The 27411-nt window shown below is 65.8% G+C and overlaps 8 protein-coding genes across 8 annotated transcripts; 4 read left to right on the forward strand and 4 right to left on the reverse strand.

Moving 5' to 3' along the window:
* Positions 1-116: 116 nt before the first annotated feature.
* PFL1_04915 (uncharacterized protein) lies at positions 117-4392 on the reverse strand (the record flags this gene model as incomplete). Its single annotated transcript, XM_007882445.1, has 2 exons — positions 117-1072; positions 1173-4392. The coding sequence occupies 2 exons, from the start codon at positions 4390-4392 to the stop codon at positions 117-119; spliced, it is 4176 nt and encodes a 1391-aa protein (XP_007880636.1).
* Positions 4393-5269: 877 nt separating this feature from the next.
* Positions 5270-6712, forward strand: PFL1_04916 (uncharacterized protein; the record flags this gene model as incomplete). The annotated part of the gene is made up of 1 exon (XM_007882446.1): positions 5270-6712. One exon carries the CDS (start codon positions 5270-5272, stop codon positions 6710-6712), a length of 1443 nt encoding a protein of 480 aa, XP_007880637.1.
* A 162-nt stretch (positions 6713-6874) lies between these two features.
* PFL1_04917 (uncharacterized protein) lies at positions 6875-8281 on the reverse strand (the record flags this gene model as incomplete). Its single annotated transcript, XM_007882447.1, has 3 exons — positions 6875-7027; positions 7155-7613; positions 7724-8281. 3 exons carry the CDS (start codon positions 8279-8281, stop codon positions 6875-6877), a joined length of 1170 nt encoding a protein of 389 aa, XP_007880638.1.
* A 5576-nt stretch (positions 8282-13857) lies between these two features.
* PFL1_04918 (uncharacterized protein) lies at positions 13858-15504 on the forward strand (the record flags this gene model as incomplete). Its single annotated transcript, XM_007882448.1, has 2 exons — positions 13858-14587; positions 14702-15504. The coding sequence occupies 2 exons, from the start codon at positions 13858-13860 to the stop codon at positions 15502-15504; spliced, it is 1533 nt and encodes a 510-aa protein (XP_007880639.1).
* Positions 15505-16313: 809 nt separating this feature from the next.
* PFL1_04919 (uncharacterized protein) lies at positions 16314-18338 on the reverse strand (the record flags this gene model as incomplete). The annotated part of the gene is made up of 4 exons (XM_007882449.1): positions 16314-16596; positions 16737-16904; positions 16995-17366; positions 17461-18338. 4 exons carry the CDS (start codon positions 18336-18338, stop codon positions 16314-16316), a joined length of 1701 nt encoding a protein of 566 aa, XP_007880640.1.
* Positions 18339-18803: 465 nt separating this feature from the next.
* On the reverse strand, positions 18804-20143 carry PFL1_04920 (uncharacterized protein; the record flags this gene model as incomplete). Its single annotated transcript, XM_007882450.1, has 2 exons — positions 18804-19306; positions 19408-20143. The coding sequence occupies 2 exons, from the start codon at positions 20141-20143 to the stop codon at positions 18804-18806; spliced, it is 1239 nt and encodes a 412-aa protein (XP_007880641.1).
* Positions 20144-20896: 753 nt separating this feature from the next.
* PFL1_04921 (uncharacterized protein) lies at positions 20897-21884 on the forward strand (the record flags this gene model as incomplete). Its single annotated transcript, XM_007882451.1, has 6 exons — positions 20897-20975; positions 21092-21104; positions 21200-21225; positions 21324-21386; positions 21519-21718; positions 21846-21884. 6 exons carry the CDS (start codon positions 20897-20899, stop codon positions 21882-21884), a joined length of 420 nt encoding a protein of 139 aa, XP_007880642.1.
* Positions 21885-23291: 1407 nt separating this feature from the next.
* PFL1_04922 (uncharacterized protein) lies at positions 23292-27118 on the forward strand (the record flags this gene model as incomplete). The annotated part of the gene is made up of 3 exons (XM_007882452.1): positions 23292-26388; positions 26502-26665; positions 26777-27118. 3 exons carry the CDS (start codon positions 23292-23294, stop codon positions 27116-27118), a joined length of 3603 nt encoding a protein of 1200 aa, XP_007880643.1.
* Between the last annotated feature and the right edge of the window lie 293 nt (positions 27119-27411).

Here is a 27411-nt window from a genome sequence, read left to right on the forward strand (position 1 = left end):
GCGAAAAGGCGAGGGAACCCTGACTGACCCCGACTGACCCCGACCCGACCAGACCAAAGTGCTGCGAGAGCCGACGCAGAGAGGGAGGAGGGAGGGACGCAGACCGTAGTGCCCGTTCACGTGCGTGCCTCGTCGCCCTCGTCGACGACGGCGCTTGCCCCTCCCACATCGAGTGCGAGCTGGAGAGGACTGCGTGGCGCCTTGGGCGGCAGCTCGGCGTGGAGCAGGTCCCTTCGCAGCTCCTCGCCGCTTATCTCGCGGTCTAGCCCCTCGCCGCCGCTGCCGTGGTGGCTGTTGCTCGATCCCCTCCGCATCCTGCCGCCACCGCTTCCGCTTCCGCCGCCGCCGAGGGACGAAGACGAAGACGACGACGATCCGCGTCGTTTCATGCCCGTCCCATCCACCAGCAGCAGCGACGGATCCGCTGTCGTGCCCTCGGAAACAGCGGAAGAGGCGGTGGCGTCGGCGGCGGCGGCACCAACAACGGCCGGTGCGTCCGTTTCGCCGCCCTCTGCCGCGGAGCTGCCGCCGTGGGCCTCGCCGCCCTCATCGCCGTCGCCGTCGCCGTCGCTGCCGTTCGAGCTGTCGTCTGCATCTGCGTCGAGGCCGAGGCTCTTTGCCTTGCGGAAGATCTCGCCCTCCTCGCTCAGCTGCCCCTTGGCCTTCAGGCCCGAGGGCGAGCGCTCGTCCCTCTCGCGCGCCTCGCCTTCCTCCGGCTCCTCTCGATCCGCCGTCGGCGTGCGCGCGCTGTTGATGCCGAGCCCTTGGACGACGTCGCCAGAGTCGTGCCGCCCATTCGCTTTCCGCTTCCTCCCGTCGTCGTCGTCGTCGTCATCGCCGTCGCTGTCATCGTCGTCGTCGTCGTCGGAATCGGCAATGGAAAAGGCTGGGGAGCTGAGCCCTGACTCGTCGACCATCGGCGGCGCGAGCATGTCGCGCTCAGACGGCGACGGGCCGGCAAGAGCCGCCTGCTCGGACTTGGAGTCACCCAGCGGGGCAGACCCGTAGCGGTAGAACCTCTCGAGCCGCGTCGTGACCTCGTTGAGCTCGTCGTTCAGCGCCAGGCACCGCTCTGTGTGGGGCCGGGGGTTACAAGCCGATCGGCGGATTAGCAAGTGGCGCAGGTCGGGCCAGGCTTGATTTACCGCAACGTCTGTGCGCGTGCGACTCACCCAGCACATCACCCTCTTCGGCGCTGGTGGCGAGGCTGCCGAGCCTCCGCTGCAGGCTCTTGCTCTGCTTGGTCAGGTCGTCGACAAAGTCGCCGGGCGGCGCGACCTTGTGCTCGGGCGCCTCGCGTTGCCGCTTCTCCTCGCCCTCGAGCAGGTCGCGCAGCACGTTGCTGCACTCCCTCGCGGCCGCCAGCAGGTCCTCGGTCGCCTTGCGCTTGTCGCCCGCGGCCGCCAGCGCCGCCTGCTCCTCGGCCGCCCGCGCCATCTTCATGGCCTTGAGCCGCTCGTCCTGCTCCCGCGCCGCCCGGGCCACGACCGACTTGTAGATGGGCGCCGCGATCGGCTGCTTGAGCCCCTTCTGCGTCGCCTTCTGCTGCGCCAGCTCCGTGTTGCGGATGCAGCTCTGCAGGATCTCCTGCGAGAGCCGAGCAAAGTCCGGGTTGTTGGGCGGGATGTTGAGGTCGAGGCAGCGCAGGCTCTTGTTCATGCGCACCGACACGGCCAGCGCCATCACGCCGGCAATGTCGATGTCGAAATTCTCGGCCAGGTCGAGGTGGATGAGGCTCTTGGCCTCGGGCAGGAACTCGGCCAGCGCAATGGCGCCCTCGGACGAGAGGTCGGTGCCGTTGAGGAAGAGGCGCTTGAGGTTCGAGTTGAGCGTAAAGGCGGTGCGGAGCGTCGTCAGCCCTTCGAGGCCGGGGCCCGAGCAGGGGTTGTGGCTCATGTCGAGCGTCTCGAGCGTCGAGTTGTATTTGAGCGCCTCGGCGATGGCCACCAGCCCGGGCATCTCGATCTGGTTGTCGCTGAGGTTGAGGACGCGCAGCGTGCGGTTCTTCTTGAGCACCTGGGCAATGTAGGTGACGCCGCCGCGGATGTCGTTGGACTTGAGGTCGAGCGTCAGCAGGTTGCCGACGCGCGGCAGGTCCGCCAGGATTCGCTTGGCGCGCTTGGCCTGGAAGAGGGCGATGGCCTCCTCCTCGGACTGCGACGGCGCTGCGTTGCGGCGCGCAGCGCTGCGCTCGACGTCCGTCAGCCGCGCATCAATCTCGCGGCTGGGGCTGCCGAGGGGCGAGGCACCCGGCGAGCCGGCGCTGACGGGCATCCTGCGGCTGGTGAAGCCGCCTGCCGGGCTCGAGACGATCACGGGGACTTCCGGTAGGCTCGGCGAGTAGCTCCGCTCTCGGCGGTCGAAGCCCTGGCTCGAGGCAACCTCTCGCGACCTGCCCTGCCGCATCGCCGCCGCGTTGTATCCTCCCGCAGTGCCAGCGACGCCGACTTGCCGCGAACCGGCAGGCGCGCCGCCATTCTCGCGCCGAGTGCCGTTGGCCATCTCGTCGTCGATCGCCATGCTGTCGGGATAGTCCTTGAGCAGGATTGCCAGGGTGACGGTGCCGAGCTGGTTGATGCCGTTGCGCCGCAGCGAGAGGTGCCGGATTTCGGAGAGGCGGACCGAGCGGGCTAGCATCTCTAGCGTGGCCGTCTTGAGGCCGCAGTTTTCGAGCCGCAGCGAGATGAGGGCCGACGCCGGAGGCTCGGCTTCATCCGACACGTTGCGCAGCAGCGGTGCCGTGGGCATCAGCGGCTGTCCCTCTTCGTCAAAGTCGGCCTCGTCGTCCTGGTTGTCGACGGTGGCCGCCTTGTCCTCCGCCGCCGTTGATGCCGGCTCAGCGCCCGACTTGGCGGCGTTGCCGGACTTTGGCCCTCCGACGCGGGTGACGGCCTCGACCGGCTTGGTGATGGCCTGCAGGAGGTGCTCGAGCGAGGCCTTGTTGATCGAGTTCTCGGACAGATCGAGGTAGCGCAGCGCCTGCGCCCTGCGCATGAAGATGGCGACGTACTTCCAGCCGTTGAGTCGGATCTTGCGGTTGCTCGCCAGGCTGAGGTTGGGCAGGGTGCCAGAGACGAGCAGCGCGTGCAGGATCGACTTGAGGCTGCTGTCGGTCAGCGAGCAGTTCTCGAGCAGCAGCTTGGTGAGGCCAAAGTCGACGCTGAGCAGGTCGGCGATCGGCTCGACCGCCTGCCGATCGAGCGGGGTGGACGACAGGTCCATCGTCCTGAGACCGGGCGGCACTGCCTGGGCGGCGTCCTGGAAGACGATCCGCATCCTCTTGAGCGGCTGCTCCTCTCGCGTGCGGCAGCACTCGCGGTAGAGGGCCTCGAGCTCCTCGGGCGTCCACTTCTTGCCCTTTAGTGCGCGGACCGTCTTGCGGTGGTCGCGCTCGACCCGGATCCTGGTAAGGTCCTCGTCCTCGGGCGTGCCCGTGCCTTCGATCGGGTAGGTGACCTTCATCAGCGAGACCTGGAACTGCACCTTTTTGAGCGGCGCCGCTGAGATGGTGACGTCTGATGCGGTCGATGACGCGCTGCGGACCGACAGGGTGCTGCCGCCGCCGCCTTCGCTGTTGACCGAGGTTGCGGTGCCCTGCCTCTGGGGCGGCCCGCCAGGACCAGAGTCATTGCTCCATCTAGCGGGATGCTGCTGTTGCTGCTGCTGCTGCTGCTGTGGGTCCTGGTAGCCACCGAACCCGGCGGCACCTGGGCCACCGACATTGGCCGCTGCTCCCGCAGCAAAGCCAGAGATCTTTCGGAAGACGCCGCCGATGTAGGAGGCGGTGGCCTGTGCGGTGCCAGCCTGCGGGACGGGAACTTGTACATTTACGCCCTGCTGTGCGAGGCGGGTATTTAGGTTCTGGAGGATGTCCCTGCGGAACGAGAAGCCCTTTTGAGGCGGCGGTGCGGGCTTGAGGATGCCCTTTGGCCTGGGCGCCGAGCGCCGCTTGTAGACGGGGCGGCGTGCCGGTGGTGAGGCCGCCTCTGCAGCGTCGGGTGCGCCTGGGCTGCTCGCAGGGGCTGTGGTCGCAGAATCGGGCTGGCCTGCGTTGGCAGCTGGCGAAGATGCCGGCGAAGAGGTGGCGGACAATGGGCTGGGGTCAGAGGGGCGGCTTTGGTCGAGGGCTGGGTCCTTTGCAGGAACCTTGGGCGGAGGTGTCGAGGGTTGTGCAGGCGTGTCGAATGAGCCGGGCAAGACGGGGGATGCTGGTTGTTGGGGTGGCTGTGTGTCGACTAGGCCGGTGAGGGGAGCGTCGCTGTGCGGCTTGGGGTCGGTGCCTTGGTCCGTGGCGTTGGTGGTGGCGGGAGGAGGAGGAGGAGGAGGCGAGAGCGGGTCGTCATGGTTGCCTATGGAGCCGTGCTTCTGTGGTGCGGCTGAGTCGTTGACCATGGTCAGTGGAAGGCAGAGGTGGGGGTGGTGCGGCGAGCGAGGCGGTCGCAGCTGCGAAGGCGACGCCGCCGGCAGAGCCTGTTGAGATTTCGAAGACGGCGGGGAAGCACGCAAGGAGCGACGCTGCTAAGGGTTGGTCATTCGAGAGCGGTATGCAAGAGGCGGCGGCGGTGGTAGCGGTGGTGGTGGTTGGAGAGGGACAGGTTTGACGCACTGCGGCGATGATGGATGGTCGTGGCGGCCTCAAAGAGATGTTAGGCGATAAGCGTCGAGAGAGAGAGAGGATATGTCGTGGTGGCGACGACAGAGGGCGAGCGGGAAAGAGAGGGAGATAGAGACGAGGCAGCCACTGAGCCCCAGACGCACAGACAGACAGCGGGCGAGGGAGAGCAACACGCTCACGGCCAGCCAGCCAGCCAGCCAGCCTTCTCACGCGGGCCCTGGCCGATGCAGCCAGGCCAGGGCCTCAGGGCCAGGCGGTGCCCCTTTTCTGCCCGCCCTCTCCCTCTGGGCCTGGCGTGGCCTGGCGTGGGCTGGCTGCGCTGGGCTGGCTGCCCGCCAAGGGGCAGGGCGCACGGTTGCCTGCCCGTTTCCGTGGGCGCTGCTGTTGCCTGGCAGGCCTGGCCTGGCCGGGCCCACTCGATCCTGGCCTGCCTCGCCTAGTGCCAACTTCGGAACTCGGAAGCGGCTGCCACTCAACCAAACCAACAAAGCGGGCCATGGACCCCGGGGCCGACCCACGCCGCTTGCCGTCTTCCTCGTCCTCTGCCACCTCGCCACTCTCCTCCTCGCCACCATAACCACCATCACCACCAGCCTCCGACACTTCCTGCAGCCGCGCTTGGCATCCGCACCATCACTTCACCGCCGCTGCAACATGGCAGCATCGCACCCGCCCGCGGCCACCGCCACGCCAACACCCGACCTCGCCGGCCCCTCGACCCAGACCACAACCTACAAGCCCCGCCCCGCACGCAAACAGGTCACACAGGAACGCCTACGCGCCCTCATCGAAGCCGCAAAGCCGCAGAACAACTCCGGCGGCATCTACAACATCTGGCACGAAAACTTCTCCGGCGGCGACCGCAACGAGAAAAAGGGTCTCGAGCGCGCAGAGACCCGCTGCGACATTGCCCGCGACGCCGGATACACAAAGGCAGACCTCGCAACACGCAGGCAACCTCCTTCGTCGTCGTCATCCTCCTCGACTGCCACTCCGGAAAACGACGGCGCCTACTGCTGCCTCTTTTTCGCACGCGGCTGCTGCCCCAACGGCGCAGAGTGCACCTACCTCCACCGCCTCCCGCGCCCCACCGAGTTCAACGACCAGGGACGCGACATCTTTGGCCGCCCCAAGTTTGGAGACTACCGCGACGACATGGGCGGCGTCGGATCCATGCAGCGCGTCAACCGCACCCTCTACGTCGGACGCATCCACGAGGAAGGCTCCGGCGCCATGTCCCAGGGCGGCGCCGCCAACATGGGCTCCAGCCTCACCTGGCGCGACGGCGGCCGCACCCTGCGCGGCGGCAAGAGCGTGTCGGACGTGCGCAGGCGCGACCCCGCCGCGCGCGGGCCCAGGCAGCCCTACGTCGAGAGCGACACGGAAAAGGTGCTCCGCCGCCACTTTGGCGAGTGGGGCGAGATTGAGCGCATCAAGGTGCTCCACGGCCGCGCGTGCGCCTTTGTCACCTACCGCCACGAGACGAGCGCCCAGTTTGCAAAGGAGGCCATGTACCTGCAAAAGCTCGACCACAACGAGATCATCAACGTACGCTGGTCCACCGACGACCCCAACCCGGGCGCCCAGAAGCGCAACGAGCGCCAGATGAAGCAACAGGGCGAGGGCGCCATCCTGGCAAACGTGCGGCCCGACACCGTCGAGGCTCAGGAGGCGCTCAGGAGGCTCGAGGGGACGCTGCCGGACGACCAAGGGGGGAGAGCGCGAATGCCAGAGGCCAAGCGGCGGAAGCTGGAAGAGGACGAGGCAGCCTACGAGGCGGAAATGGCCAGGCTCGACGAGGAGAATGCCCGCGGGTGGGAAGAGATCAGGCGGGAGCGCGAGGCTGCGGCCGCAGCGGCATCTGCGGCATCGGCGGCATCAGCGGCGGCGACAACAACAAACGCGGCAGGGGCTAGCGGCAGCGTCGGCGGCGGTGGCGGACTGTTGAGCGCCGAGGTGGTAGGCAACCTCCAGGCCCTCTCTGCGTTGCGGCAGAAGCCACAACCAGCGGCCACGACGGCGACGGCGAAACCGACGGGTCTGGGCAGTCTGGCCGCGTATGGCAGCGACAGCGAAGATGGCGACGACGACGAGTAGGCGCCGGTGTCGGACGCAGGGGCAGGCCGGACGACGCCGTGATGCAATGCCAGGACGACCACGGTCCACGACATTCTCACACCGATCGCGCGTCGCTAGGGCAGACGCCAGCGTTTGAAACGAATCCGTCAATGCTTGTGCGACACGACCGGGGCGGTCTCTCTACGACAGGGGCACAAAGTCGTCTGCGAGGTCGCCGCACCACTGGAGCATATCGTCGACCCAGGCCTTGATGGCCTTGTGGGGCGACCAGATGTCGCGCACCACGGCGGCCCCTGCGGCCCGCGAGAAGACGTACCATCCAAACAGGACAAACTGCCGTCGTCGAGGGATGGGCCGGGACGGCATAGCAGGGAGAGAGGGGGAGCGGAATGGGGTGTCAGCATCGTCGTCTACGCACATGCAAATGGACCGATACGGCAAGGCGGGGCGGCAGACTCACATCGGCATGGCTGGGTTCCTCACCGCCCGCGACCCACCTAGACCGCTTGGGTCGCACCGAGAGAGGTGCAAAGTCACCAACGAGGTCGTTGCCCGTCCTCGACGTCGCACCACCCGCCGCCGCGGCATTGCCCGCCTGGACCGACTCGAACGATCCGGCGCCCTCTGAATTGAGCATAGTCTCGACGACGGCGAGCTTGGATACGACGTTGTGCACGAGCGCCTCGCGTTCCGGCGCCGAGAGGGTCGAAATTTTGTTCCAGCGCGCCGCGCCGATCTTGACCTGGGAAAAGTATTCGGCCGACTCGGCGTCGAGCAGCCGGTGCACGCCCGGCATCACGAGCGGACCCAGTGAGGGCGCCAGGATCGACTTGCCAAAGTCGTTGAGCAGCGCGGCCAGACGCTTGGTGGCCGAGTTGCCGAAGAGGCGGTGGCCAGAGGGGTGGTTGCGTTCCAGGTACTGCGCGACGAGGTGGCGGTGCGGGAGAAAAAGGGGGGTCAGTGACTCGGAGTGCGCGGCCGGGCGGGCGAAGGGACGAAGAGGGGGGGGAGGGCAGAGCGTCTGCTTACCTCTGCAATGGCCCAGCTCTCCATGATGTGGGTACCATCGGCGAGCTCGAGGGCGGGGACCGTTACATTCTCGGCGATCCTCTGGGCGAGCTGGCCGCGGATCTGGGTAAAAGTGAGGCGGTTCCTCTCGTAGCCGACGCCGAGGAGTTTGAGGTCGAGGATCGTCTTGATGGTATGCGGCGAAAAGGTGAGCGTAGCTTCGGGTCGGGTGGTGAGGTCAAAGAGGACCAGGTTGTCGGATGCGCCGTTGAGCGAGCGTTCCGGGTGCGGGCCGGCGGGCGTCGACGCGGTTCGGGCCGGGCCCGGTTGCGAGGCTTGGGCGACGGCCTGCTGCGTCGAGCGCACGTTGCTGCTCGCCACCGATTCGGACATCCCGTCGTCGTTGTCGTTGTCGTCGTCGTTGTCGCCGGTGTCGTCGTCGCCGCCTGCGTCGAGACTCGACTCGATGTCGGATTCCCGACCCGATGCCGACGCAGCGGCCGAGGTGGCCGGGGCAGTCGACGCGTCGTCGGTATCGGCCGTCGAGCCGGATCGTTTGGCAATCTGTTCTGGTTCCATGGCGGCCGAGGGGGCGCGATACCGTAGCTGAGACGTGTGCAGGTGCGACGTAGGCCCAAAAGGCGCGCTGTGGGGCGATCAAGAGCAGGCTAGGCGGGCCGAGATGGTGGTAGCCAGGACGGAAGTGCAACCCTGGTTCCACGCATAGACCCCGGCCTGTTCGTGCTCGATGCCTGCCTGTCATCCTCCACACGACCTGGCGCACGAGCCACGCCCCATCGGTCCGCGCCCGAGAGTCGACCTCCGCGCCTGTGCTGAGGGTGGAGCGCTGGAGGCCAGGATCGCACGACCCTCGCTCCGTCGCTCCCGGACCATCACATGTCCACGTCCACGTCCATCCCGCTCGCCCAGAGGTCGTTGCTCCGCTCATATCCGTGCATCAGGCCGCGACACCACACCTCGGATCCGCCTGCCTCCAACACCCAGCGTACCCCTCGCCCAACAAAACGGTAGCGGGCAGGCGGGCGGGGCATCTTCACGGGCCAACCCCCGAGCCTCGGGATCGATGAGCCGGTCCCTCTGCCTGCGCACCGGCTTCGTCCTTGCCGTGAAGAGGGGCATACAAACCGAAGAAGCGGAGCGACGTCCCATGCCATGACTACTGACCTAGGTACCTGTTCCATGCCATGCCATGTTATGCCATGCCATGTCATTCCGATCCGATCCGATCCATCCCGACGTCTATGGAGACGCGCAACGCAACGACCGTTCATGCTCCATGACTCGATCTAGGTCCACCTGGTGGCCTTTGATCCCCATCCACCCTCTTCTCACACCCCTCGATTTCGGATGATGACGCCCAACACCACTCGCCGTAGGTGCATTGGGAAGACGAGGTGGTCTGGCCAAGCAGAGGGAAGGGGGTTCGTGTTTTTCCGAAGGCTTGGTTCTTGGCTCTGTACGTGCGGTAGGACGGGTGCAGCCAAGCCTGCCGTGTTCGTACCACGAGGCGATGACGATGACGAGGTGAGACAAGCGAATTGGTCGCTGTCGTCCTCGTCGTTGCGGCACCTACCCACCGCGCCAAGGTGGCAAGCAGGTTACGTTGACTGTGCAGAACACGCAGCGAGGCACACGCGCGCGCCACCCTGCTCAGTCTGGCCTGGCCTGGCCAGGTCAGCCGAATCAGCGCACCGAAATCGCCTGCCACAGTACGCTGTAACCCATTCGGGCAGTACCGTATCGTACCTCGACTGCTGCACCTCGTCACGGCCCTTGGAAGCCATGCGAGTCATGTGCAGCGAGGCAAGTTAGACCTCGCAAGCGTGCAGCAGCCTGGGTCGACGAGGGCAGGTGATCGTCTTGGCTGCACAGGTACCTAACCGTACCGTTACTGTACGCGTCCGTTCCCGGCGTGGCAGCTGAGCGAGACGGACCGATCGTCCACGCGGCACGTCGATGCGAAAGGTAGAGAGGGCGATAAGGCAAGGCCTGCATCGTTTGCGGGGTAAGGGGAGGACGAAGTGTGGGGTAAGCGGGCCAAGTGCAGCGAAGCAGCATCAGCAGCGCAGTCGGGAAGCCACGGGCATGGAGCCTGGGGGTGACACACGATCATCATCCGATCTCGGTCACCCACGACGTACGCCGCACCGACCTACTGGAGGAGGAGGAAGGCGACGACGACAAGGAACGGACCGGGTGGACACGGCATTGCGCAGCCTGCCTGCCTACCAACTGTGGGGTCTAGATCTCTGTTTACCGTGTACGGTACCTAGGTTGAAGGAGGGCTACGGTACCCATAGCTCATGGACAGCAAGGCTTGCGCCGACGAGTGTGGGGTAACTAAGGCATCTATCATGGAGCTCGAGGGACAAAGCTGGGTCGGGGACATGGGTAGGTACCGACCGACCGTATGTACAAGACGGCGAAACGGCCATGGGCCACGGGGATGGCCACGGACTTGCTGGAAAGGGAGGCTAGGGCCTAGGGATGGCTCACCGGCTTCTGGTCGATCCGGACTCGGGCCAAACCACCGGTCCAACCTTGTCCCTAACCTCCGGTCTGGTCGGCAAAGGGAGGGAGCACCAAGCGAAGGCGGACGACGGGGCTAGGAGGGGCGGGGCTGCGAGGGCAAGCCACGAGCCATCACGCGGGTCCAAGGAGGAAAGGAGCTAGCGAGCGGAAGGCAGGAGCGGACAAACGTGCGTGTACCGTGCCTAGATCCGCCCCACCCCTGGCTGACCGGGCTGGCTGGCTGGATGGCTGGCTTGCCTTCGGCTTCATCTCGAGCCGGTGCTCGCTTGAGTGTGTTGCCGGAGATTTACCTCGAGGCTCCATCTGTTTGCCCAGGGGATACGTACGGTTGGGCATGATCAGGCGAGGCGAGGCGAGGCGGGGGGATTGAGGTCGTCGCGGTCCATGGACAAAGGCGGACGCGCGGCGGGGGCGGAGGCGGTTGCTAAAATGGGCAAGTCGAGGGCAGGGCGCGTGGTCCGCCCTACGGCCCGTACCTGCCTGGGATCAATTCCTTTCTCCGCTCCGCCGTCGTCGAAGGGTCAGATGGAATCGAGCGGACCTTGGAGGCTGGGTCGGTCGGTTGGTCAGTCGTGCCGCGACGATGGATGGAGGTGGCTACGGTACCCGTCGAAAAGGCCAGGCCAGGCCAGGCCACTCCGGAGGGGAGATGCCTGCGAGAACGAGCGGGTGTGGTTGGGCATGGATCTACTACTCTTGTGCCTCGACTGCCCCAGCGTCGACGGCCAAAACATCCATCTCCCCGAGGCCCAAAGAATCGATGTCCGTAACTACGTATTGCAATCTAATCTATCTCGTGGACCGCAGGCCCTTCCGGCCGCCGCCTGCTGCATCAAGACGGCGGCAAAGGGGCTGCCATGTCACATCCGCCTCGCCATCGTCAGTTTCATTGTTGTCGACCGCCCCGCGGTGGCGCCAGTCGTTGTCGTCCGGTACGTTTGCTCGTGTCGTATGCGCGGGCTTGGCCTGATCTTCCCTGGCCAGGTCAAGGTCTGATCGTTTGCCACAGCCAGGCAGAGCAGCGAGGGAGGCCAGGGTGGGGAGGGCAGGTCGCGGCGGGCGTTCGTGCTGACCGCCCGCTCGGCGATCGAAGGCCAGGCCAGGCCAGGCCGAGCCAGTCGAGGCGTGGCACGGCGTGGCCGATGCGTTGAGGAGCCCCGCGCCAAGCCTTCGGTCGTCGACCGATGCGACCCTCGCCTAAAGTGGCAGCCTGCATGAGGCTGCAGGGACAAAAGTGCGGGGAAACCGACCCCAACCTAGCTAGAAGCAAAGCCGACGCCAACCCTCGTCGTCCCGGGCCAGGTGGGGCAGAGTAGACTGCCTGGCCTGCCGCTACGCCATCACCCTTCCAGTCACAACAAGTCCAAGCAAGGTGAGGGAGATCGATGCAGAGTCATGGTGCGCGGCCATACATACTACTGCAGCAGGGCCACGCCGGCCTCGTATGGTGGCCGCAGGCGGGGCGGATATTCGGCCAGGGCGACGGCGCCTGCGTCGAGTTTGATTTCGAGTGCCAAGCCTGGCTGCCACAGGTCAGACCTGCCTGCCTGTTTTGTTCGACTGCGCCGGGCTCCCGCACCACACAGGCTGCCCGCCGCAAAAACTCTTGGCTCTGCGGGCCGCGCCGATGAATACCATCGCATCGTCTTTAGGGCACGACGTGCGATTGCAGGTCATAGCTCAGGTTTGGTACGGCCATCGACGAGCGCGACGCCTGGATGGGTCGACGTCAGAGGATGAGAGAGAGATCGTATCGTGGACGGGTGACTCCCCGCGCTGACCATGATCATGGCCGTGGTCGCCACGAGACGGCCGATTATCTTGCCAGCTAGCTCTGGCCTTGCGACTGCCTCGCTGGCAGGGCAGACGAGGGCGGGACGACGACGGGCGACGCGCTGCGATGCGCTGCGATGTGATGGGGTCCCTGGCCTCGGCCTCCTGGCGGCTGGCTGGCCGACTGCTTCCCTTGTGACCCCCACCCTGCCGAGGCGGAAAAACTGTCATGCCCAACGACGCACCCGACGCCCTTTTGTCTGCTGTCCGTCGACGGGAGCGGCGGATGAGCGTCTAGGCCCTCGTCCGGCCAGGCAGACCTTCCCGATGCGTCGGGCTAACAGCTGCGCCGCACATACAGTAGTAACCAAGTGGCCTGTCGCCGGCTTTCCCGCCAGCCTGGGCCGTCGCCTCTGCTCTGGTGCCCTCGCTCGCTCGCCGCACTCCAGACGGATGCACCGGTGGCAGCCACGCGACGCCTCGTGGCTGTCCTCTGGTTTTGCCCCCCGGCCTCGCCTTTCTCCGCCTCTTTGCTGTCTCGCCCCGCCCTGGGCCACCCTCGGCGTCGGCGGTCGAGCCGTTTCGTCCTTTTGGCCGGTGCGTCGTTGTGCTCGTTTGGGGCGCCCATCCTGCCTGGCCCGCAAAGTTTGTCGTCCCCTTTGGTCCCTCGCTGTCCGTCGTCCGTCGTCCGTCGTCGAGCTCTTGCCACGGCTGTCCGCCGCGCCTGTACCTACCTACCCCACACTCGCATGCATGCAGCGGTGCAGGCGGGTGGTTGTTTTCCTGGATCAGAGGTCGGCGTAGACTGGTCGCCGTTTTGGTGCTCCGCCGCTCATCTTGTGCCCGTTCTGCCCTCGTCCGCTCGCAGCCCGAGACCAGGCGCTCGGTGCAGTCGTGCCTGAGCGCTGATTGCCACACTCTCACCAGTCGTCTGCAGCCTCGGATCGCCCGACTTGAGTGGCGGGTCGGCTGTAGAGGAGCGCAGCGCGATGCCGTGGCGGCAAGGAGATGCGCGGACCATCCGAAACGAGGCGTGTGGCGACCAGAGGGGCGGGAGGGCCCACGTACGGCGGTACCAGCTCGCTGCACCCCAGACGACCGACGGGGCCTGCATCAAGCGCGGGGTTGGCAAACGAGGGAGCGAGCGAGCGAAGCAGGAAGGCAGCTGCCCTCGGGAAGCCCGCCCCGCAGGAAACGCGGACGGGCCAATGGGCCCAGGCAGAATGGCCAGAAGAGGGCGGTGCGGTGCAGTGCAGTGCAGTGCCGCCCATCGCAGCCCAGAGTTGCCGCTGGACGCTGCTACGCCCGCCGCCACGCCACGTCCTCACGGCTTTCCCGCGCTCCGTGGCAGCCTAGCTTGCTCGTGTACGGCGTGTGCATCGAGCTAGAGCTAGAGCTAGAGCCAGAGCAACAGGCCAGGCCAGGCCTCGGCCGCTCGCTGCAACCACAACTGACGACGATGCTTCCTGCGCAACCAGCCCGCTCGCCCTCGATCGTCTACTTAAACCCTCCCGCCCCACCTCGTCCCCAGCTTCATATCGCCCCATCGTCTCCTTCCCCCTTCACACAGGCGAACCAACCCTCCCTTCCTTTCCGCTCCTCTACGGTACCCTCCCCCTCAAGGCCCTCGGTCCTTCGTTCACGGCCCCTTCCGCTTGCTCCTTGCCCGCCTGCCTCGACGACCCACCGCAAGCGCCAACTCGCTCGGCGCGCCTGTTTCTTCCCGCTACCACCCACTGCCACGGATCCATCGATACCCGTTCCCAGCATCCCGCACCCCCTCCGCTAGCCCCACCGTCCAGCCGTAGCCAGCTCCACCGACCGCAATCATGGCTGACAGACCCGCACACCACATCGACTCGAGGTCCTCGGACGAAAAGGAGGACAAGGTGGCCGTCGGCACCACCGATGCCCCCTTCCACTCGGAGCCCGAGCTGGGCTACACGCGCCAGGAGGCCGCCGACGCCCACGAGCTCACCGGCGGCTTCTCGGACATCAACTCGGGCTTTGACGAGCAGGAGATCAAGCGCGTCCGCACCCGCATCGACCGACGCCTCCTCCCCATCCTCGGCGCCCTCTACTCGATCGCCCTCATCGACCGAACCAACCTCTCGGCCGCACGCATCGCCGGCGCCGAAAAGGACCTCAAGCTCAACGTCGGTCAGAACTACACGATCGCCACCCTCATCTTCTTTGTGCCGTACATCATCTTCGAGATGCCCTCGAACCTGCTGCTGCGCAAGATTGGCCCGGCCAAGCAGCTCAGCGCCATTGCCACGCTGTGGGGCATCGTCATGATGGCCCAGGGCTTCGTCAAGGACTGGAAGCAGCTCGTCGTCACCCGGTTCTTCACCGGTCTTCTCGAGGCCGGCTTCTTCCCCGCCTGCGTCCTCCTCGTCTCTTGCTTCTACGTCCGCCGCGAATCGCAGGTGCGCATGTCGGCCTTCTACCTCGTCTCCGTCGGCTTCTCGGGCTTCTCCAACATCATCGCATACGGCATCTCGAAGATGAACGGCCTCGGCGGCCTCGCAGGCTGGAGGTGGATCTTCATCATGGAAGGTGAGCGACGACCGCGGCCTTTTTGATCTGTCAAGGGCTTTCCATTGCCACGCGATGCGATCGACGCTGACTCGGACCCCCCCCCCTTCCATCCTGTCTGTGGCATTCGAACAGGCTTGGCTACCATTGTTCTCGGAGTGTCTGCCTACTGGCTCATCATCGACTTCCCCGACCGCGCCGTCGAGACTGGCTTCCTCAAGCCCGAGGAGCGCGACCTGATCCTCACCCGTATCCAGCGCGACCGCGGCGACGCCGAGGCCGACCCGCTGACGATGGCCAAGCTGCGCAAGTACGCGCTCGACATCAAGCCGTGGATCTACGGCATCATGTTTATGAACACGACGCTGCCCACGTACGCCTACGCCTTCTTCCTGCCCGTCATCCTGCGCGGTATGGGCTACTCGATCCGCGACACGTTCCTGCTCGGCGCGGCGCCCTACTGCGTCGCCATGGTCATGGCCTTCGGATTCGCCCTCATCTCGGACCGCTTTTTCACCCGCATCCCCGTCATCGTCACCCAGTGCCTGCTCACCATCGTCGGCCTGGCGATGCTGTTCGACACGACCAACAAGAACGTCATGCTCGCCGGCGCCTTCCTCGGCGTCTCGGGCGCCAACGGCAACATCCCCGCCATCCTCAACTTTTCGCAGAACAACATTGTCGGCCAAAGCAAGCGCAGCTTCGTGTCGGTCGTCGTCGTCAGCTTTGGCGGCATCGGCGGCATCTTTGCCTCGTGCGTCTACCAGTCCAAGGACGCGCCCCTCTACCGCCCGGGCCTGTACGCCACCATGGCCTGCCAGGCGTTCAACGTCGTCGCCTGCCTCTGCTTCGCCATCTACTTCTCCTGGGCCAACAAGAAGGTGCGCGAGGGCAAGAAGGTCGTCGAGGGCAAGCCCGGCTTCACCTACACCATCTGAGCCGCCGGTCCAAGGTGGGCACCTGCACCTTTGCACCCCCGCCTCCTCGTCTCGCTCTTCGGCTTCTGCTCGGTTTCCCTCCCCCCCCGCCGTCTCACCTCACCATTTTCTCAAACGACCAGGGCTTTACACTTGTTGAGGGCTGTATGTATACTATTCCAAGTTCCCACCTTTCACGATTCCCACTCCGCCTTCCCCCTTTCACGATCCCAACTCCCCGCCGCCGCGCCTCCCGGCTCCTCTTTCCTGTCCGCCCCGATCTCCTTTTTTACTATCTGCTTGCCATCCCATCCTCCCACGAATATACCGGAATGAATCCACGTCCCATCAGTCCAGTCCTTCTCGTGCCGCCCGTCTTGCGTTTGTGTAGGCTGCAAGGTGGTTGGTCTGGTCTGCTCTTGTCCAGTCTAGTCTTGTCTGGACGAGACGAGGCGAGGCGAGGCGGGTCAGACCGGGCGTGGCGCAGAAGAGGGATCCTCTCTTGCTCCAAGGCCGCTCCGACCTGAAAGCAGGGTGCGTCAGACAAGGAAGGGATCGGTCGAGTGGTCAAATCCGAGTGGCAGGGCATTCTCACGCCCTCGCCATCGAGGCTGGATTCCGTCTGTCGCGACACTACGCAACACAACACAACACAACACAACACAGCAACACAACCGTCTCTGACGCCGTGCTGACAACCAAGTCAGACCGCCTCCACGTCCGAGACCGCCGCCATGTCGGCTAAAGACCGACCCAAACCGCACGGCGCAACCACCTCCTCCTCCTCGTCTCCGCCTTCATCTTGCGATCATGATCCACCACGCCCGCCTTCAAACCCTCCCCCTCCCCCTCCCCCCTCCCCCTCCCCCCTCTGCCTCCTCCCCCTCATCCTCCCCCTCATCCTGAATAAGGTCAAAGATGCTCGGAGGGTAGTCGGGCACGCCACCGCCGTGTCCGTACGGGTACGGAGAGGGTTTCTGCCACGACGAATCGGTGTAGACGTATCCCTCGTCGTCGACGCCCACGCTCGACCAGCTCCCGCCCCAGTCGATCCGCCAGTCCTCCGAGGGGATCCACGCCCAGCCCGCTTCCAGCGTCATCGACACCTGCCTGCTGCGTTGAACCGAGCCCGTGCGAGAAAGACGAGAGCAGAGCAGAGGGCGAAGGTAAGCGCTGAGTCATCTCTCCGGAATACCCGCAGCTCGGCCCTTCCCGTGGGCTGGGAGGACGGCGGAAAGGTTGTAGACACTTACCTAATGTCGATGCTCGCTCCGGGGATCACGTCGAGGTCGTCAGAGGACCAGCCGTCGGCGCCCTTTGTCCACGGCCTCCGCTCGCCCACGTTGAGGTTGTGCGCGCTCCACCCTCCCACGAGCCCGCTCGAGCTCGATGCGCGGTTCGTCGGCTGGAAGCGTTCGTTCCTGCGACAGCCAAGGGCGTGCCAGGTCGATGAGGCGGAAGTCAACAGCCCGGATCCATCATCGCTGCGGCGACAAGCGCGCGAGACTCACTCAAACATCTCGACGTTCCTCCACCCCTTTTCCCACACATCGTCGTCGAGGCGGTCCTGCTCGACCCACTCGCGCAGCCGGTGGCCGCCCTCCTTGAGCAGCTTGACCATCCTGCGCCCCTCGCGCGACGAGTTGATGCGCTTGCCCACGCCCTGCAGCGCCGGAAGCGTCCACGGGTGGTTGAGGATAAAGGCGCCCTCGCCGGCGAGGAAGAGGACCAGGCGGTAGGGGATGTAGGGCGCGACGAAAAAGAGGAGCGCGGTGACGAGGATCGACAGCTGGAAGACGTGCAGGCTGCGCGTGTACGACGACCAGTTGAGGTAGGGCACCAGCGGGGCGATGGCGTCGTACCCGTCGATGACCAGCCTCATCCTGAGAGATGGGAGAGGGGAGCGGCGATGGGGTGCTGTCAGTCGGAGCATCAATGTGTGCGCCGGGACGCGACTGACGGTCCTGGCGCACTCACATGTTCTGGATGTCGCGGAGGTTCTCGTAGTACTTGATGCTGCCCTCGTGGGGCGGGTTGGGCACGAGCGGGGGCTTAACGTCGCCCTCGCCCGTCTTTGTCGGGTGGCCGGTCGAGTACTCGAGCACGTCTGCGGGCGTGGGGCCGGCTGCCGCCCTCTTTGCCTGTTGCGCCTTGGAGTGCTCCCTGTGGCCCGCGCTGGCCTTTGAAGGCGACGAGGACGATGCTGCTGCTGCGGCTGCGGCCGCCTCCTTTGCCTTTGTTGCCGTCGTCATGGGGTCCTCGAAGCGGGCGCGGTGGGTCGAGATGAGGATGAAGGCGAGCACGGTGCTGGGCATGAGGACGAGTGTCCACGGGTAGATGGAGATGACGGCCCAGATGGCCATCCACATGAGGGTCCAGCTGGTATCCTGCCACACCAGGGTGGCCTGGACGCCGTCCTGGAAAAAGAAGATGGGACCGGACTTCTGGACGAAGCCGCGAAAGTTTTTCGTCGTCGTCGGGAGCGAGAGGGGCTCCTTTGTCTGTGAGATGGGGAGGCGGGGCGGCGCTGCCGAGGCCGAGATGATGGATTCGATGGCAAAGTTCTGGAGCGCCGTCGTCGTCTGCTGGAAGAGGTTCGAGGCCTTGCTCGACGACGACACCGTGTTGGCGCCGGCCGATGCGTCGGTCCGGCCCGATACCGAGGGCGTGTTGGAGCCGGTCGAGGACGTCGAGAGTCGGCGCGCTCCGATGCCCCAGCTCGCGGGCAGCTTGGATGCGGCGTAGAGCGAGCTGCGCTGCGGAGCGGGCGAGCCGAGGGCCGCGTCCGACGTCGAGGCGGTCATGCCGCCGCGGCCGCCTCGGCCATCCGAGGGAGAAGATGGTGTCGAGGCCATCACGGGCAGAGCGGGTCGGGTGAGAAGAGCAGCAGTGAGGGACGAGGCCGACCGAGGGGCGATGGTGGATCGGAGGAATGCCAGTGCGTCAGAGTGGGTCAGGCCAAAGGCGGGGCGGGTGAGGCCAGGCAGGCCCAAGTCAGGCGAGCGGTCCGTGGGCGCGGCGCCCGTTGGCCTCCAGCCAGCCAGCATCTTTGGCCTGCCTCAGCTGCCGCCCCGCCTCGCCGCTCCACATGTGGGCCCAAAGTCCAGCGTGAAATCCCAGCTGGCCGGGCCTGGCCGGCCACACACGCCCGATGGTGGCTGCCCGATGGCCCATGCTTGGTCGCCCGTCCCCCAATCTTCCTCAGAGGCCAGGATCAAACACGCTGCAGCCAGGGCATCTCTTGTCTCGTCGCTGCGATGGATCGATGGATGATGTTACAGACGGTGAAGCTTGGGAGGGATCGATAACAGCGGCGTCGGCTAGGGCTCGACCTCGATCAGGTACTCCCTCGGCTTGGTCTGGCACACGAGCTTCTTCTTGCTGCCCGCAAACAGCTGCGCCTGGAACGCCTCCTGCGCCTCGGCCGACTCCTCGTCCCGCCATTCCAGGTCAATCCACCTCTCGGCGTCGGCCTCGCGCTGCGCAGCCATCAGGTGGTCCCTTCCCTCTGACCCCCCACCGCCGCCGCCGCCGCCCGCACCGCCCTTGGCCGCATTGGGGTCGCCGCGCATCGCAACGCTCAGCGTCTGCGCCGCCGGCTTCTTGTCCTCCTTCTTGGCCGCCTTTTTGCGCGTCGATCCCGGCCCGGTCGCCTCCATCTCAATCAGGTCGTCGTCGTCGTCGTCGTCGGACCCGGCCTCTCCCGCCGCCGCAGCGCGATCCCGCCGCTTCTCGGCCTCCCGCGCCTCGTCGAGCGCATCCAGGTAGTGCATCGACGGACGCAGCTGCACCACCGAGCTCAACGGCGTCAGATGCAACGCCTCTGTCACGGGTGAAAGGGCATGACCGGGGAGAGAGAGGGGAGATCGGCGTCAGCGCTGAAGCCCGAATCGGTCCGTAGAGCCACGACCTGCTGACACTTACGATCGCGGATGACGCCGACCATGTAGTTGGTCACCTTGGGCACGTCGACGCTGTCCAGCCTGGTCTTGTCCAGCCGCTTGGGACCCCTCTCGCGCTGCAGCCTCTCTTCTTCCTGCTTCTCCTTCTTGACGTAGCCGCTGCTGCCGCTGCCGGAGCCGCTGGCTGCCGCAGAGCCCTGGTAGGCGGCGTCGATCCTGGCCTGCTTCTGCGCGACAAGGTCCGCACCGACACCGAAGTCTGCGCCCTTGTCCATGTTGTACACCTCCTCCCGAACGTCGAGAGGCAGGTCGACCTCGACGCGGTTCGCCTTGGGCCTCCACCGGCTCGACACCTTGAGGCCGCGCGATGCGGCCGAGAACGGCACGGGGAGCGGCCGTTCGCGCGGAAAGACGGGGTACTGGAAGAGGTGGAGCGAGGACGTGTCGAGCAGCGAGTTGGAGAGGTACACGGGCAGCGAGGCGACCAGGTCCGAGTCGGGTGGCAGGTCGTCCTGCGACAGGGGTGCGGTGTGGTTCGAGGCAGACGTCGAGGCCTGCGAGGCGGGCTGTGTCGAGGCATCCTCGGCTTCGATGGCATCGGTAGCCTCGCCCTGTATGGCGCCGTCGCCGTCTGCGGCCGTGTCGAGGTCCGGCTCGGACGAGGGGTCCATATTGACGTCTGGCATCGAGGCAAACGAGGCATCGATCGAGTCGTCGGGGTTGCCAGATCGGCCTAGAAAGAGGGGCTGGCCGGACATGTTGTGCAGATGTGACGGTGGCGGTCGGGCTGTCTGGAGAGAAGGGGTCTCTGCCGGCGCTTGCGACGACGTGAAGGACAGGCGGGGGAGAAGAGGGTGAGTGGTGGTGACGGGACGAGCTCTGGTGGCAAGTCGAGAGGGGCCCGCCTTCCAAAAATTCCAGGTGGGCGGGCGCGTGCTCTTCCGAATGCCGAGATTCCGGGCTCGAGGCGGTCAGGGCAGGCTTGCGGGCCAGGCAGGAGGCATGTCGCACGACACACGCCGCCCAGCGGGACGTCGGCTGACCTCGCCGCCGACGTTTGCTTTGCCATCCGAGCTGCGCACCGCTTCCGCACCGTGTGTGGAGGAGCGCAGGCCGCCGATGCTGTCGATGTCGGCATCTCGCCTACCTCTGCTCTCGATCCCCGCGCAGGCGGTGGTAGGCAAGGCAGGGGCAGGCAGGGCTTCCAACGGGGAAGCGGCAGCATGTCGAGGTGCCATCGGAACGGGCCGTAACAGCGCCCCGACGCTGCCTAGCCAGTGCAAGCAAGGTTAAGCCCGCAATGGAAGCGTGCGTCCCTTCGGCGCCCCTTCCTTGGCTCCGGCAGACGGGGCTCGACGGTCAGCTGAGGTAGGGATATAAGGCAGCGTGCTTGTGTCTATCTTGACGTGCCAAACCATTCCCGCGAACCACCTTCAAAGACTCCTCAACCCTTCAGCGTACCGTCCTCGCACACAGCCCCCTACCTTCTCAGTCCCCACTACCCCGCCGCCATGACTCTCCACGGACGATGCCTTTGCGGCAAGGTCAAGGTCGAGGTCGACGACTCCAAGGAGCCCGTCACCACTGCCCGTGAGTGTCGCTCGTCTGCCTTTTCTCTTGCTGCCCACTGCCGCTGTCGCCGTCGGACGACCTGTGTGCTGACGACTGTGGCCCTGCCTGCTCACTGAACGCGATGCGCCCGCCAGTCTGCCACTGCACGTGAGTCGCCAGGCCCTCCCTGCTCGCAACTTCCCAGTCCTGCCGTGGAAGCGTTGCTGACCGTTGATGCGACGACCCGATTTCTCGGCCTTCAGCAACTGCCTATCGACGTCGAGCGGTGGTGAGTGCTATACCTCGCCGCGCCTACCGACGTGGCTCTCGCGCTCGCGACGCCGACTGACCCGTGGCCGGTCTGCGATCCTCGCTGCCCCCTCGCAGTCGCGTCGGTCGTCTCGATCCTCTCCGAGGACAGCGTCAAGCTCTCGGGCACCATCAAGCAGTGTGAGTCTGCGCGCGTTTGAGGGGATGCTTGCCGCGTACTCCCTTCTGCAACCGAGCCTGACGCTGACCCTGTCCGTCCTCGTCCCCTTCCCCTGTCTGTGGCACGCCGCCGCCGCCGCCGCCGCCTCCCAGACGAGGACAAGACGACTTCGAGCGGCAAGGCCCTGACGCGCTCGTTTTGCTCCGAGTGCGGCAGTCCCGTTAGCTCGGTGAGCCCCAACTTCCCGGGCAAGGTGGTGCTCAAGTACGGCCTGTTCGGTCAGGACCACGCGGGCAAGTACCCCAAGCCGGGCGTCGAGATCTACTGCAAGAACAAGAACCCCTGGGAGCCCGTGAGTGCACCATCCGGGCCTGCTAGGGCTACGGAGAAAGAAAGAGGAAGAGGCGCTGACATCGTTTGAGTCGACCCGCGATGACGGCAACCTTGCCTCGCCTGCTCACCTTTGCTTGCTTGCACAGTCGATCGAGGGTGTCAAGTCGCTCGAAGGCAGCTTCTGAGCGGCTGGCTGGCGCCTTGCTTGGCGCCGTCTCGCGCTCGACTCTGTAAGAAGTTCTGTAGAAGCCGGACGCGGGTTCGACTGTAGCTGTGCCCGTCGGACGCTTTGCAAGGATGCGATCGTCAGTTGTAGCGCTGCGAGGCCTGTGGGGAGGGACGATGTGTGGATGGTGCTGGCGTCCGAGGTCCCACCAAAGGCCCGTAATGGCGGCCTCGTGGCATCGTGGCATCGTGGCATCGGAGCGTCGTGGCATGGCCAGACGATGAAGGAGGGGTGGCCGAAATGTCCGTGCGCAGAGGCTAGAGATTGGCGCCGGTCTGGTCGGGCCAGCCGGAAGCGTGCTTTCAGCGCCCTCGTCCGAAACGCGCGCCGCCTGTCAAAGCGAGGCCGGCCGGCCTGCGTGCCAGACGAGGCCGAGGCCGAGGCTGGGCTGTCTGCCTTGGATTTTCCAGCCTAGCCTGGCAGGACTGCGTTGCCTTGAGTAGTGCGCGTGTGCGTGCGTGTGTGCGGTGCGTGCGTGTGTGTGATGCTTGGTCGGCAGTTGTGCAGGCAGGCCTTGGCCTGGCCAGGCAGCTCAGCGCTACGCGGCCGTCGGCCACTTTTTTCTCTAGCTGTTTCCAGCTGCGTCGTCGTCATGCCATCATCACCACCACCACCACCACCATCATCACCACACCCTTTCCCCCTCTCGCCATCGCCGACCTTTTGTGCGCGCAACAGTGCAGTATCTTCACTCAAAGCAGCCCTTTGCCACTGACTCGAGCAACGCAGCATCGCCAGGCCACCAGCCGCCGCCGCACTCGGAACGGCACCTCTTTTCGGACTCTTCGTCGCTCGCCGCCCCCCCTGTCCTGGTGACCTACCCATCGTTCTCATAGACTGCCCGACGCAAGCGTCATCTTGACACCATCTGCGTCGCCGCACCACTCCGCAGTCTCCCTCCTTTGTACTGCGCCTGCTCATCCCCTCGCTCTCGACGCTCACGACTCGCGCACGACCCGCGGTGGACCAACAGCTGCCAGCTCTTTCGCTCGTCAAGCTTGCCTCCCCTACCCAAGCTCCCGTCCCTCGGCTCACAGATAGAGGCCAACAATAGCATCTCGACGGCCAGACACACCGGCAGCATCTCGACCCCTGACCAACCCGCCACACCCCCTGGCGGCCGCTTTCTATCGATGCAGACATCCTCTGCCCGACGTTGGTCCATCTCCCTTGCCTTCTCCTCGCTCATTTTTACCGCTCGCTTGTGAAGTGACCCAAGCCGATCCACCACTGATACCTGCGCCGTCGAGCAACTGCCCGCCAACGACTCGCCGATACCCCGGGTTGAGCACGCCTTCCCGCCTCTCTATATCCACATCGCGCTCTGAACGATACCTCTCATTCTCACATCATCATCACCGCCACAATGCCACGATCACCTCCCTCGTCGGTGGCCGCTGCCGGCCCCACCATTGGCGACAGCCGCCGCCTCTCTTCTGTAAACGACGGCGATCTTGGCCTCTTTGGCCTCTCCTCGCCGTCCCCGCCTCATTCGACCGAGACGTTCAGCCTCCCAAGCTCGTCGTCGCCAGTGGTCCATCCTACCAAGCTGTCTGCGCCCGCGAGACCCTCATCGTCACGACCTGGCAGTGCATCCTCTACCGGCGCAGGGTCTCGCCGCCTATCCACCCGCCTCGGCCAGCTCCAGGGCAACGGCAGCGCGACCAGCCTCCACACCAGCTACTATTCGGCAGAGGAGAGCGCCGGATTCTCCCCCAACGCATCGGCCGCTGAAGACAGCCCGGCGCAGCAAAAGGCAGAAATCGGACCCGCACCCGGCAGCACCCTCTCGAGGGAGCCGCTCAGTATCGACTCTGGCAATTCTCGGCCCGGCTCGGCATCGAAACGGCAGGCGATGAGCATCGCCGAAGAGACCGAGCTCAACCCACCACTGCCGCCCGCCTCGCCCAGAGGCAGCCGGCCCCGCGCCAAGAAGGCCTCATCATCGTCCAGGTCTCGCATGCACCTACCGCCGCCCGAGGAGAGGCTGCCGGTTGGCGCTGGCGGCCCTTCTGCCCCGCCTCGGTCAGCTTCGGTCCGCTCCTTTGGGAGGAGATCCAGCATCGGGGGTGGGAGCAACCAGGGCCACGGCGACCTGGGCAGCGGCCTGATGCCGGGCATCCGTTCGCAGATGTCCATGGTCGGATCGCCGGTGCTACCCACAACCTCTCCCTCGCTTGGCGGTGCTACCGAGCTCGAACCTTCGCCGCGCCCTTCATTCTCGAGCGCCGGGCGGTCGCTCCCCGACCGGAGCGCCTCGCTGCCCGCCTCGTCGAGCGCATCCAGCCGGGTGGCCTCTCCCACCAGCCCGCAGGCTCACGTTCCCACGACGGCGCGAGGTCCATCCGCGGCGCAGCAGATTGTTGGTGGTGGAGTGACCGAGGCTGCGGCGCTACCAGAGGAGCCGACCCTGGACCGCGAGGCGATGCAGAGATGGGTGTTGTCGGTGGGGTGCGTCACCTTTGACCTGGAGCTCGGGCCCGATCTCGAGTTCCTCTACCCGCCGCTCGGCATCAGCCGGGAGGAGCGCGACAACATCGCCTTCTCGTCGTTCCCGGACACGTCGATCTTTGACGACGGCTCTTCGGTCTTCTCCTGGAGGGTGCGGGAAGTGCCTCTGGATTCATCGCAGTCGGAACCGCCGACGATCCGCGGGCTCTCGGGCACGATCGGAAAGCAGGCCTCCGCAGCTGCCGCTGCTGCTGCGCTCGACGACAAGACGCCACGGCCCTCGATCACGCGCACTCTGAGCCAATCAACGATGCAGAGCCGCGGCCCCAACGCCGAGGCCGCATCGACGCCGACATCTCCGCTGGCCTCGAACGGCTCGCGCGGCAAAGACGCCCTTTCCCCAACGATGGCCGGCGGCAAGGGCATCGCGCGGCATGCGTCTGACGCTAATCTGCAGGCATCGTCGTCGGGCGCGACCTCGTCGTTCCGCGAGACCCTTACCAGCCGCCTCTTTCCCAACCACGGCAACGGCGGTCACAGCAGCGGCTCCTCGACGAGCTCGACGTCGCGCTTCAGCCGGCACGAGCGCAAGGCCAGCGCCAGCTCGACTGGCTCGACGACGTCTGCCGACGACGAGCCGGACCTGGCTTCGCAGGTGGCCGCCCTGCAGACCGGCGAGATCAGCATGGTCGCGTCTAGCGGCGGCTCAAAGGCGGCCGACGCTCTGCTGCCCAAGCGCACCGGTACCAGTACGTCGAGCAGCTACATCTACGGCTACGTCTTCTTCCGGCAGAAGCGCGACCCGACCAGCCGCAGGGGCTACTTCCAGAAGTCGGTCGTCATCCTCTCGCACCTGCCGTTCGTCGGTCTGTTCAGCGAGGTGGTGTCGCGGCTCGGCCCGCTCTACTTTGAGCACGGCATGGCCATGTTTGAGGCGTTCGCCAATGACATCATCAGCTGGCCCTCGCCGCAGCCGGGCTCGGTGCTGACGCTGCCCTTGCTCGGATCGATCCTGACGGCAGCGATCCCGTTCGGGCAGCAGGCGCAGAACTCGCCCAACGCCGAACTCTACGCGCCCTCGCCCGCCTCGCCGCTCAGCCTGCGGAACACGGCGACAATGACGATCCGATCGCGCTCCCGGTCCCAGCAGGGCAACCGCGAGCTGCCGGAGCCCCTGATCGGTCCCGGCGGGCCTCTGCTAGCCTCGATCCCCGGCACCTCGCTCTTCGACACGTTCAAGGAAGGGCTCGCCGACCTTTGGCTGCTGTGGGAGTGCGTGCTGCTTGCCGAGCCGATTCTCGTCATCGGTCCGGACCCCAAGGTGGTCAGTGAGGCCGTCTGGCACATGCTCGATCTTATCCGGCCGATCCCGTACGCCGGCGACTTCCGCCCTTACTTCCACATCCACGACTACGACTTCCGCACGCTGGTGACCAAGAACAAGCCTCAGGCGGGCACCCTGATTGGCGCGACGAATCCCTTTCTGGCCACCGCCTGCTCCCACTGGCCGCATTTGCTGCGGGTGGGCAAGGCGGCGGTCAAGGTCGGCAGCGGCTTCAAACACGGTTCGGCTCCTCCGACAGGCTCGGGCACCCGCAAGGTGGGCGGGGGCCACGGCGCCGGCGGAGGCGGCCCGGACCACGTTCCGGGCTTCATCACCAAGCGGAAGCGGCGCGTCAGCAAGGACCGGGTGCTGCTCAAGCGCCTGCTCGACCTCGCCTCTTCGTCGCAGCCGTCGTCGGCCGAGAGGAAGGAGGGCAACGTGGCGATGCGGAGGTACTTTGCCGACCTCACCGAGCGCTTCCTGGCGCCGCTCAACCGCTACGTCGCCAGCCTGGTGCCCGCCACGTTTGACCTCGGCAGCCCGAGCGAGGCGCCCAAGATCCGGCCCTTTAACACCACCGCCTTTCTGGCCAGCCTCAAGGCCCACGGCACCCCCATCCCGCTGCGCAGCCGGAGCCTGCCGACGGGGGCCAACATCCGGATTGGCCTCTACCTCGACTTTCTCAAATGTGAGCAACCCCCTTCGAGTTGGGCCACAAGGCGAACACACGGATACGACGCTGACCCTGCTCTCGTTCTCGATTCTGCGGGCCTTCTTCCCCTGGCAATCATGCCACGTCAGGCCCCAACTTTTCGCTCTGGCTTCACTCGCGCGTGGCGGCGGCCGAGGAAGAGCAAAGGCGCCGCTACATTGCCGCGCTGGTGCAGGGCGACGTGACGACGTTTGGCAACACCAAGGGCGAGATCGAGACGATTGACCTGTACAGCCGCATCGTCGAGGAGATTGTGAGTCGACGAGGGCGTCGGTCGGCGTCAGTCGTGCTTGACCTGCTGTGCGTCATCGTACCGCGCACTGACCGTCCGTTCGTTTCCATCTCCCCCTCGTCACCTGCGCAGCGCCTCGTGGATGTGCAACTCACCGCGCCCACTGAACCCGGTCCGGGATCGAGGTGGCGAACCGATACGCCCACGACCTCGCCCTCTTCGACGGTCGACAGCGCCGCGCCGTCGCGAGACCACCACAGAGGTGCGACCCACTCTAGCGCCGCAGCAGCGGCGACCGGTTCCAACTCGTCTGGCCGTTCGACGCCCACCGCGGCATCGTCGTCGTCGGCGACGAGCTGGCCCACGACGGAAAAGCGGCTGGTGGAACAGAAGCGACGCCTCCTCGACCAGCTCGACCGCCTCTGCGAGACGCTGCCCGACGACCTCAAGACTAGCCTCAAGAGACCTGCGTAGAATTAGAGATTGCGGCGTGGATCAGGTATAAGGGGAGGTATCGACGGGATGGATGCGGAAATCGGATGCGGATGCTTGTTGTTGCGTGCTTGATGCTTTACCAGGGCGACCCGGTTTCCATATTGTGGACGAGAGAGAGAGAGAGAGAGAGAGAGAGAGAGAGAGGAGGAGAGAGGAGGAGGAGGAGGAGGAGGACGCGTGTAGACGAAGAGAGAGAGCGAGAGAGGCGGAGGCGGAGGAGGCGGCGTCGCGCGCGTGACGACGACGCGCGCGTCGTCGTGTGTCGTCGTTCG

The sequence above is a fragment of the Pseudozyma flocculosa genome (assembly GCF_000417875.1).
Source record: "Pseudozyma flocculosa PF-1 unplaced genomic scaffold scaffold00017, whole genome shotgun sequence".
Classification (NCBI taxonomy): domain Eukaryota; kingdom Fungi; phylum Basidiomycota; class Ustilaginomycetes; order Ustilaginales; family Ustilaginaceae; genus Pseudozyma; species Pseudozyma flocculosa.